General features: G+C 32.9%; 1 protein-coding gene across 1 annotated transcript; it reads right to left on the bottom strand.

The window, feature by feature from the left end:
• Positions 1–1,389: 1,389 nt before the first annotated feature.
• Positions 1,390–10,598, bottom strand: LOC120348767 (putative exonuclease GOR). Its single transcript, XM_039444033.1, has 2 exons — positions 10,335–10,598; positions 1,390–3,746 (listed from the first exon to the last, which is right to left on the bottom strand). Exons 1-2 carry the CDS (start codon positions 10,351–10,353, stop codon positions 2,344–2,346), a joined length of 1,422 nt encoding a protein of 473 aa, XP_039299967.1. The 5' UTR covers positions 10,354–10,598; the 3' UTR covers positions 1,390–2,343.
• Positions 10,599–12,770: the final 2,172 nt, after the last annotated feature.

Genomic DNA, 12,770 nt, shown 5'->3' with positions numbered 1-12,770 from the left:
TGAAGGCGGCACATAATGGCAAGGCAACACTGTTCTCCACTGCCATTATAACGTAAACCTCACTATGAGTATTACCAACTTAATTTTGATTTTGCTGCACTGGTGCTCCATATAACCTACTAACTATTTTGCGTTGTCAAGCTGCAGATCTGGAGTACGCAAAGTACTCACTTTGCGCACTAGTGCGGAAAAGTGATTCTTTGCGACCTGCAATCAGTGCACAAATGGTCACTTTTCAAGGTATCTGTAGGAAAAAGTATTTTCTTGTAGCAACACACTGGGTCCACGTACTTCATGGCAAAGCATGAAGAAAAACTAACTTGCAGTTTTATATTATTTAAAGTATGTTTCTTCTCTAATATGTATACTTTACCTTCTCATTTTTTACTTAATGTATTAGTATATTATATTGAGAACTGATTCTTTTTGCAATAAATTTAAATATATGTTAGAAATGCTTCAAAAAAGCAAATTACTCAACACTTGTAAACAAAAACAGGGCTCATCTTGATAATAATACTTTCGAATATTGTATGATTCAAGTTAATTACTTGCTGCAATACATCAATCATTGGTAGAACAGACTAACAGTAATAGAAAAACAATACAAAACTTAATCTACAAACAATATCAATAACTCAGAAAATAATGAATTAGAAAGTTTAGAATCATAATTGAATGACTACACATTATTTAGTTTACAAATTACACAATATTATGATTATTTTACTCTAATGGATAAAATTTTATGTCTCGATAAAGCCATCCATTATTATGAAAATAAAAACTCGTGGATATTACTTAAGATTTAAGAGTATATTCGTTTATTTTCAAGTTTTTATCATGAGATCATCGTGCGATATTCTTGAATCCTACATAAAATTAACACACACCAAAATTATATCATGAGTTTAGTTTCAGCCTACTGACATTAGTTTTGGGAAACACAAAGTTTAATTATCAAATTCAATTAGATTAATCAATTTGTTCATTCGATTAACATTAAAAATATACGCTTCTTATATCTAAAATTATTCTATAAGTAGATTGTAGAAATAATTGGACTGGTATTGGAAGTATTAGATTATTTCAAATATTATAAGTCAGACAAAATTCTAGTCACTAATATTTGAATAAATACTCTGTTCTGTAACCAATATTTCGTCCACATGGATATTATTCAGAATGTCATGGAATACGAAGCAATATTCCCAGTAATTCAAAATTTGAATAATATTTATAAATATTAAATACATTGTAAGATAGCAGTATCATACACGAAAAGTATTATTACCAAAATATTTCTACCCGACAATAACAATCAAATCTTATTCAATTACATAGGAACTACATTCATTCATAGAAAACGTTCATCACAACGTAAATCTGGTGGTAATGATTGTGAATTTCAATAAGATATCGACACAAATTAAGTAATATGAAAGGAAAAATGGAAAAGTGTGCGATATTATTTGGTCTGGCTGTATGATAGAACAATGAAATTCAGTCAATATATCACTACAATTATCAAAAGTAGTGAGAAATTATTACAAAACTGGATGGATTTGTAGGAGCAAATTGTGCTACAATTTGTGACACAAGATTCCTAGTACAAAAATTGAAAAATCCTAACCTAGCAGACTGTTAAGATTATACATCGACTACAATCGATTAGGTTTAAGCTTATAAAAAACACAATCGTACCAAGATACAAGTGTGTGTTTTGAAAGTTGAAAGAAATTGACCATAGTCGTGGTTTAATATCAACATCATTCCTGGTTTCAATTATTCAAACATGTCACTCGATAATGTACGGTAACTGCAAAGTTCTGTCAATAGTTTTAGTCATAGAAATAATGAATAGACTTGTATTGACAATGATTTGTCAATGTAACAATGAAATGATTCAACTTGTATTGACAATATTTTGCCAATTTCAGTGAAATGATTCGACGAGTGACAATCTTGTCAGTTCAAGTCATTTTTACGATTGTAACAGTAAAACAATGAATCGACTTGTATTGACAATATTTTGTCATTACTATGATTGTAATAATAGTAAAATGGAAGTTATTATTCTAACATGATTACAGTCTAAGTCACAGTGAAACTGAAAAGGCACATTGATGATATATAGTTGTAATTTTTACATGACTTCAGTACTAGTTCCACCTTGTACACAGTTTTTCAGTCGAATTGTTTTTTTTTAGTATACACAGGTGAAACTGATGTGATATGTTGGAGAAACAATTGGAATAGTTGATTATCACAAGAGGGAATTAAATGTGGGATGATGAAGAGCAGTGAATTGTCCCAATGTTTGGCAGTAGAGTAAGTTAGTTATCACAGTCTATTGGCCGACAAGACGGACGATTGGGCGTGGTCCTCTTGCAATTTCCACAGCATCAGCTCGAGACACGAACGGGCATCCTCGAAGCTGTCGTGACCAGTCGCTTCCATCTGAATTTCACGCTTCAGGCAGAACTTCACTAGTGACTTCAGCGAACGCTTATAAGGCAATCCGAAGAAGTGCGGGAACACATACGCAGTGTCAATGATCGTAGTATGTATCATTTTTAGAGCAATTAGATCGTTCTCCACGCCATGTCCAATGAGGATCGTGTCCGCGTAGATGAAACCCATCAAATCGTTCTGGACCTCTCGGAGAACCTTGGACGCGCCCTGCTTGTTGATCTCATTGGCCGTGATTCCGGAGAAGCGGGTGTTGTAGTCGACTACCTCGTTCTCAGGTCTGACATAGGTATCATACACGAGTCTCCCATCAGAACTCACCACGGTGATCCTTGCCAGTTCAAATCCTTGTGTGGTGTAGCACATCTCACAGTCGATGGCATATACACTGAGACCTAGACTTTCCGGGAGAGGTGTCTTCCTGGGCCGAGTCTTAACGAAACCAGGCAGAGGATTGAAACAGTTCTCATGTAGCCCATTCCATACATGTAGTTTCCCCGTGGTGCAGCCTTTCGTATTTTGCTCCCCCTTGCAACACTCATATAAAGAGTTGCGATCGAACTGAGTCCGCAGTTTGCCCCAGTGATAGACACATTGTTCTGTGGTCAAATAGCTGCCATCTTGAGAGACAAAGTACTCCTTCCCACACCTGACACACTTCCTTGCTGCTTGGCACTCATTGGCACACATCTTCTTCGGGGATGTTGCTGCAGGAATCTGTGCCTTGAAGTCCGGGTCTGAGTTCCGTTTGATGAGTGTTGTCCCATAGTTGACGACTTTGGGCGCGAATTCCCTTGCGTTCACATCAAACCCCATGATGGGTTGATCGGACTGCTCACTGGCCGCTGTCTTCATTGGACTTTTGCTTCTGTTGTAGTGGTGAGTGTTGTGGATGGTCTTGGAGTAGTCCAAGGATGGTTTGTATACGATGGCGTGGCCTGGATACGTGGAGCTTTCCACCGGGTATCCCATCCAGAGGAGGTCATCGGGGTTTAGGACATGCTTCTTCAAGTGATGAATGATTGACATGTCCCCACCGGAAACGCCCTTCCAACAAAGCTTGGCATACTGTTTGTTGATGTCGTGGTTGAGCAAACTTTTGGTGAGTCGACCACTGGTGACAGATTTCTTCTTCACTGTAGTGCCGGGTGAGGAGCTGTCCTCACGGCGTCCGCGATAATTCTTCTTCTGACGCCTGGAGAGTCCAACCGTCTTGGAGGGGGTGTTCTCCTTGTTCCCCTCACTTCCACTTGATGTGCCGCTGCTGGCACCGTCTGTTGAGTCAAAAGTAATCCAAAAATTGTCAATCAAGTTCTCAGACCTGAACCTTACTCTAATCATCACAGATGCAACATTACTATTATGAGTCAAAAGTAGGGTAACCCAAAAATCGTGAGGTTCTCAAACCTATATTGTAATCTAATCATCACAAATACGACATTACTGTAGTGAGGTCCACGTTATAATGGCAGTATTTGATTGATATCGGTGTAGCTATCCTTGTCAATCATTCAACAAAGCAGATAGCGCTATTCTTTTCTAGCTCTGCAACGTTGCCAGTTTGTATTTGATAATATGGAAATATAATAACTCAATTAAATCTTTGATCTCTATAATAGAAATTGATAATTTTTTTCTTGGCAAATAAAATTTAAGCTTGAATTGAATGAAAAAGACTAAGAAATTGTCAAAAAACCAAAAATTTATTGGTACTTGGAAAGACCGGTTTCGGTTATTACACCATTGTCAATCTCTCAACTACACAAAAAGTAAAATTCAAGTCTAATTGATTATTTTAAACAAGAATAAACAGTAACATTACACCAGTTTCAGCTATTATTTATAGAAGGCAGAGAATCGGCAACGCTGTTCTCCTATCTTTCTCCACTGCTATTATAACGTGGCCTCACTATATTACAACAAAAACCGTGAGCTACTTACTCCAAAAACCTTTTCATTATGGTACCAATGAACCAAAATTTGTTTCAATAGAACAATGCAACAAAACCGTAAACTGCCTACTCCAAAAACCTTGATTATGGTGCTCTCAAATATGTAGTTTTGAGATATAAATGGGAAAATTATTTACACAGGATAATGCAGTCGGTTGTGATATTTATCAAGCTGGTTAGTTAGGACTTAACATACACCCAATTTATAATCTAGATTCAATATTCTTATGATTAGCCTACCAAATACTCGCAATATTCCCAAAAACTGTCAATGTATTTCTCAAAATAACACTGATCATTAAAATACAGATGATAATGAGAAATACAATTTTTTGAGAAATATCCCTAATACAATATGAGTAATATGGCAGTGTCTGTCAACAAAGGCATATTATAAATATTATGCATATCAGTACACTTGTAATATTTATGTTACAAGTGATGTAAACAAGAAAAACTGATTTGATGGTATTTCTAGTATTAGAAATACTAGACAAGGAATAAGAGTTTTTACGAATTTGTTATCAGTACGCGACGTAACCTTGATGTTCAAGACCAGAGAAAACTACAGGAGCATAAATAAGAACTTACTCATTCATTGATAGAAATTAAAATTGTAGAAAAAATACTAGCAGAATTGCAGAGAATTTTCAAATTTCAGTACCGGATTCAGTTATTCAGATTATTAAATTTATAATCATCCCTATCAAGATTTATTAAGATTTTTTTATTTATTCCTCCCTTCTTTTATCAAGATTTAAGGTGAGAGAATAATGTAAGGAAATAAGATTATATAAACCGAATTCAACTGGATTTGGATAAATCTAGAACTCTATAAGTTTTGTATTTTCAAATTCAAATGTACCGTCACGTTTCTAATCTGGACCCAATTGCACAAAAGTCTGTTAAACTCACATCGTGATTAAGTGCTGATTAAATTCGTTTTCCGCTGCATATGATTGGTTATCGTGTCATTTAACAGCCATTTAATCACCGTTAACATTCAACATACATTTGTGCAATGGGGTCATAATCTTTCAAATAAATTATAATTAAGACATGAGATGTCTCCCATCTCATTCAACCTAGATAACCTTCCTCATCATTCTATTCTAACAAATAGCCTATACGGTACGGAAAACTGCAGCCATCTCTAGTTAGACGTTTAGCCAAACGAGCTGGCAACGTTGTAACACTAGGTCTAGATTCAGCTGTCAGCTGGCTAGATTTGCATGAAAATCAAGACTCAATTTCTAAATATTTATTTATTTTTAATATTCAAAGTTTTCTCTCTTTCTTCAGCTCTCAAATCCAGGTTATCTCGCTCTGAACCTAGTTGTCATTCTCCTTAGAATGATTCCCCAAACATTGGCCAAGGCATCCAACTAGATAAGGCCATAGAGAGAAGATACCACAATAGATAGCTTATGTTATCTTTCCTCTATGATATCACTGTATACTAACGCAGAATTTGAATGATTAATACTATTAAATTAAATTTAATGATTTATTTTAATGATTAAACTTTTAAAACCAAAACACCGGATAACAGTTTCCCCTGAAGAGATGGGCGAAAAACATCGTTCCCACATATAAACTGTATTTATATACAGTTGTGTATATTTGATATTGTTATCTAATTTGTATGTATTTACATACATATAAATAACAAATTTCTTCAGTTACCGACATGTTAAAATAATTTTCTGAATTTCATGTTATCAAATGCCGTTCGGACAGTGCCAGTTAAACTAAATTTCATCTTAAACTGGATTAAATTCATATCAAGTATCATTTGTTATAACGTGATTCATTTTGAGTTTAAGCCAACAGCTGATCGAATTCAGTTTAAGCTTTGACTGAGCAAACGGCTCTAAGTGCCGTTTGCACTTAAATCAAATTAACCCTTTATGCATGAATTTTAAACTGGATTACATTTATATCAAGTATAATTTCTTATAATGTGTCTCATTTTGAGGTTAAGCCAACAGCTGATCGAATTCAGTTTAAGCTTTGACTGAGCAAACGGCTCTAAGTGCCGTTTGCACTTAATCAAATTTAACCCTTTATGCATGAATTTTAAACTGGATTACATTTATATCAAGTATAATTCTTATAATGTGTCTCATTTTGAGGTTAAGCCAACAGCTGATCGAATTCAGTTTAAGCTTTGACTGAGCAAACGGCTCTAAGTGCCGTTTGCACTTAAATCAAATTTAACCCTTTATGCATGAATTTTAAACTGGATTAAATTCATATCAAGTATCATTTGTTATAACGTGATTCATTTTGAGTTTAAGCCAACAGCTGATCGAATTCAGTTTAAGCTTTGACTGAGCAACGGCTCTAAGTGCCGTTTGCACTTAAATCAAATTTACCCTTTATGCATGAATTTTAAACTGGATTACATTTATATCAAGTATAATTTCTTATAATGTGTCCCATTTTGAGGTTAAGCCAACAGCTGATCGAATTCAGTTTAAGCTTTGACTGAGCAACGGCTCTAAGTGCCGTTTGCACTTAAATCAAATTTAACCCTTTATGCATGAATTTTAAACTGGATTACATTTATATCAAGTATAATTTCTTATAATGTGTCTCATTTTGAGTTTAAGCCAACAGCTGATCGAATTCAGTTTAAGCTTTGACTGAGCAAACGGCTCTAAGTGCCGTTTGCACTTAAATCAAATTTAACCCTTTATGCATGAATTTTAAACTGGATTACATTTATATCAAGTATAATTTCTTATAATGTGTCTCATTTTGAGTGTCTCATTTTTCATGCCCTTTATGCATGAATTTTAAACTGGATTACATTTATATCAAGTATAATTTCTTATAATGTGTCTCATTTTGAGTTTAAGCCAACAGCTGATCGAATTCAGTTTAAGCTTTGACTGAGCAAACGGCTCTAAGTGCCGTTTGCACTTAAATCAAATTTAACCCTTTATGCATGAATTTTAAACTGGATTACATTTATATCAAGTATAATTTCTTATAATGTGTCTCATTTTGAGGTTAAGCCACAGCTGATCGAATTCAGTTTAAGCTTTGACTGAGCAACGGCTCTAAGTGCCGTTTGCACTTAAATCAAATTAACCCTTTATGCATGAATTTTAAACTGGATTACATTTATATCAAGTATAATTTCTTATAATGTGTCTCATTTTGAGGTTAAGCCAACAGCTGATCGAATTCAGTTTAAGCTTTGACTGAGCAAACGGCTCTAAGTGCCGTTTGCACTTAAATCAAATTTAACCCTTTATGCATGAATTTTAAACTGGATTACATTTATATCAAGTATAATTTCTTATAATGTGTCTCATTTTGAGTTTAAGCCAACAGCTGATCGAATTCAGTTAAGCTTTGACTGAGCAAACGGCTCTAAGTGCCGTTTGCACTTAAATCAAATTTAACCCTTTATGCATGAATTTTAAACTGGATTACATTATATCAAGTATAATTTCTTATAATGTGTCTCATTTTGAGTGTCTCATTTTTCATGCCCTTTATGCATGAATTTTAAACTGGATTACATTATATCAAGTATAATTTCTTATAATGTGTCTCATTTTGAGTTTAAGCCAACAGCTGATCGAATTCAGTTTAAGCTTTGACTGAGCAAACGGCTCTAAGTGCCGTTTGCACTAAATCAAATTTAACCCTTTATGCATGAATTTTAAACTGGATTACATTTATATCAAGTATAATTTCTTATAATGTGTCTCATTTTGAGGTTAAGCCAACAGCTGATCGAATTCAGTTTAAGCTTTGACTGAGCAAACGGCTCTAAGTGCCGTTTGCACTTAAATCAAATTTAACCCTTTATGCATGATTTTAAACTGGATTACATTTATATCAAGTATAATTTCTTATAATGTGTCTCATTTTGAGGTTAAGCCAACAGCTGATCGAATTCAGTTTAGCTTTGACTGAGCAAACGGCTCTAAGTGCCGTTTGCACTTAAATCAAATTTAACCCTTTATGCATGAATTTTAAACTGGATTACATTTATATCAAGTATAATTTCTTATAATGTGTCTCATTTTGAGGTTAAGCCAACAGCTGATCGAATTCAGTTTAAGCTTTGACTGAGCAAACGGCTCTAAGTGCCGTTTGCACTTAAATCAAATTTACCCTTTATGCATGAATTTTAAACTGGATTACATTTATATCAAGTATAATTTCTTATAATGTGTCTCATTTTGAGTTTAAGCCAACAGCTGATCGAATTCAGTTTAAGCTTTGACTGAGCAAACGGCTCTAAGTGCCGTTTGCACTTAAATCAAATTTAACCCTTTATGCATGAATTTTAAACTGGATTACATTTATATCAAGTATAATTTCTTATAATGTGTCTCATTTTGAGGTTAAGCCAACAGCTGATCGAATTCGGTTTAGGCTTTCACTGTGCAAACGGCCTTGAGAACTTTAATTTTCAACATAAAAAATGCTATTTTAAGTAGAGATGGGTGAAATTCACAGTAACTAATTGTCTCTTTACTGTATAGGGCTACTTGTAATATAAATAGAAATAAAAATAAAAATCTCAGTACCCTATTTTGAATTATTTAATCACAACATGTTTCAACATTGATGTAATTTTCAAGTGATATTATGATTAAATAATTCAAAAAGGGGGTGATAAGATTTTTATTTTTATTTCTATTTATAGTAACTAATCTATGAATTGTTAATGAATAACATATTTTATACATGTGCTACCTCATTCACCAGATATCAGGCTATATAAAATCACAAGTCATGTATTGAAAGACTTGCAACAAGCATGCTATATACAAAATAATTTTTTTTTTTAATTTCACTTCCTATACTTGAGTGAAACCTTCACCTACCCCTTGAAAATTGTGAACTTTTGGATCCAAGAACCAATTATGTTGTTAATAATCTTAACATACCACCTTACATGCATTTGCAATAATATTAGAGCATAATCACATCCAATAAATAAACATTTTTAGGGCTATTTTCAAATGGGAAGTTTACTAAAGTATTCATAATATCTTAATACAGTTTGATACACCACTTTCCGAAAACATTGGGGTTTCTTAACAAAACGGGGAGGTAGATCTTATGTCTGATCTTGCCTACAATATTTCGATGATAGTGACAGTGAAGAATGACATTTTATTTATTTATTTATTAATTTTACAAAGAAGCACTGATCGAGAGATAAAAATTAAGGACACTCCTTGTATTATTTCAAGGACTAATTACAACGACTTAAATTATTGTATTAATAATAAAAGCAGTATCGGTTAATCCAATCCACACCTTAAAGAGGTTATAGGTTTACAAGTCTTCATTATTCATTACGATAATAGTTTACAAGTTATTTACTTTACTTTACTAACTTCACAACTCATTCATACATTCATGGACAAAATTCCATACATCTGATTAAATTCAACTTGAGTGGATCTACAGAGCTTATAAGGCCCATTTATAATATTATAAAACATTATGGATGTTTTGTAAACCATTGCTAGGCTTCTCCAGACATCTGTGTAATACATGCAATGAATAATCCACTTATCAGCTGATTGATTATGAATAATTCTATAGCAATGGTTTACAAAACATCCCACGGCGTGGGTAGCTTTTCGTGGATTAGCGTGGGTATACTTTGCGGCAGGCCTAAGATACTTTAGAGTATTAATGACTGTTAATTCTTGAAGATCATCCAACAATTTCAATAATAATTAATTTATGAAGCAACTCAATGCCTACAAATAAATATTTAATACAATTTAATTACCAGACATTCAAATTCCTACAATTAATTGACCCACCCTCTAAACCTGTTTCTTTTCACATATCCGAAACTAATTTAAACAGTAAAAACTTGACAAAGAGACTCCCGAAAATTTGAAATATTCAAACACTTACCAATCAAACGTTTCACCATGTCTTTAGATATGAATCTAATGAATTTTATTCATGAGTTGGTTTTAACCAAAATTAAAAACAATATTTCGAAGGTAAATACTGTACTAAAACTTTAGTGTGTCAATATTTTGTAAAGCACAAAAAAATTCAAAACGAAAATTGTAAAAAAAATATTCAAAAACGAAAGTCAGTCAAACCGCATGTAACTTATAAAAGGGATTGGACAGGCAGCGACAAATCAGCACCACGACCCAAGAGAAGACTGCTCAGAATTACAGTAGAATTCAATCCACAACAACTGAATCCTTATCTCCTAAGTCTGATAATTGGATATCAATCTAATCAATTTTCTACAAGATCATTTGTTTAAACTGCTTTGGGGAAGTTTGGAGAATAAATCATTACATCACAGACCACTTGAAAAATATAATTTATTATGAAAGAGAATTTATTATGCAAGAGAATATATTATGAAAAAGAATTTATGCATATTCATTTCTATAAAGAGAGAATTTATTATTTATCATATTGAACCACTAGTACACCTTTATTTTCTGCTGTGACACGTCTAGTTTGAGGTATTTATCCAATTATCAAGTTGAATAAAAAGACTAGAAAATTATCAAAAACCACAGATTTATTGATAGTTAGAAAGAGCGGTTTCGGTTGTTACACCATTGTATCAGAGATTGACAATGGTGTAACAACCGAAACCGATCTTTCTATCAATAAATCTGTGGTTATTGACAATTTTTTAGTCTTTTTATTCAACTTGATAATTGGATAAATATCTAAAACTAGACGTATCACAGCAGAAAATAAAGGTGTACTAGTTGTCACACCATTGTCAATCTCTGATACAATGGTGTAACAACCGAAACCGGTTATAAATTTTTATTTATATCATAATATATTGTGCTGCTGTATTCATGTATAGACCCTGAACAGAATGATAATTTATGGTTTTCTGTAAATTCTTAAGGAACATATTACTTTGTAGAATATCACTAGTTGACCGAGCGAAGTGAGGTCTAAGATTCAAGTCGAGTTTGGCATTTCTCTTAACGTTTAAATGTTTATCTGTTGCGCATTTACGGCGAAACGCGGTAATAGATTATCATGAAATTTGACAGGTATGTTCCTCTTTTAATTGCGCGTCCACGTACATACAAGGTTTTTGAAAATTTTGCATATCAAGTGTAATATAAAAGGAAAAAGGAGCCTCCTTCATACGCCAATATTACCGTAAAAATCAGACTATAGAATTATTCATCATGAATCAGTTGACAAGTGATTACACAGATGTGTGGAGAAGCCAGTCTATTGCTGTATTTTCATAAGATCTATAGTTTCAATCAGGTACTTGTGGATGAGAATACTGCGTGAGGTCTACTGTTCACAGAACTACTATTAATTATTATTTAACACATTATAATACCATAAAATACTCGATTCTAGTCATGTCTCAATTCAAAAGGATACTAATAATTATCATATTTGATAAATCTTTCAAGTAACCAGATTGGATTGATTAATTAAAAAATAAGGAAACAGTTAAAGCCAGTTGTTGTTCCATATAATTTCCATTGCAATATTATTTTAAACTTGAATACTTCGGCATAAACTATTGTAATTTAATGATTATTTTATTTGTAAAAATATTTCTTGTATTTGGCAATAAATTAATTATTCATTAAATGAATAAATTGGGTAAGTAGGCCTACTATAAATTATTACGGATGTGAATTTCCTGAAATAGATTTCGAGCGATACTGAGATCAATTTAGCCTCTACTATCATCAACTATTAAAAATAGTAGTAAAGTCTAGCTATTCTGGCACGATCAAAGATCTATAAAAATTGAAGCAGTGCTATTATTGATAAGCTTCAAGTTATTAACCATGATTCATGTCACATTCAATTTATCCAACATTATAAAAACTGTCAACTCAACCAAGTTGAAAAAATCTGGAGCACTGATAACGACATTAACTAGAGTATATCATTGCTATTCCAATGTATATTTCTGAACTTTGGATATTTTCTATATTATATGAAGAATAATAAGAAAACAAAGGTATTGTCAAATTTCACTATAATATTATAAGTAATATAGTGAAATTTGACAATATCTTTGTTTTCTTATTATGGAGAGATTTCACATCTCCATCAATTCTACTAATTTTATTATATGAAGATTTATTAACATGGACTGTTAGTTTGGATAAACTAGTTTGTAGTTTCAAAAAGAATGACCAAATTTCAAACAGTTATATTTATTTTAAAAAATGGTGCACACAAACCAATTTTACATCAAATTACTCACAGAAGTATCGAGTTTATGATGGTGTATTATAAGTGTTCTATGTGCCCTCCTTTTGAGACTTGGACGACATCTAGACAGTAGCCAAATTCATCCCAGACTGATCGCAAGAT

The sequence above is a fragment of the Nilaparvata lugens genome, unplaced genomic scaffold (assembly GCF_014356525.2).
Source record: "Nilaparvata lugens isolate BPH unplaced genomic scaffold, ASM1435652v1 scaffold2550, whole genome shotgun sequence".
Taxonomy (NCBI): domain Eukaryota; kingdom Metazoa; phylum Arthropoda; class Insecta; order Hemiptera; family Delphacidae; genus Nilaparvata; species Nilaparvata lugens.
Note: the sequence above shows the minus strand (reverse complement) of the source record. Positions and strands in the feature narration are given on the sequence as shown.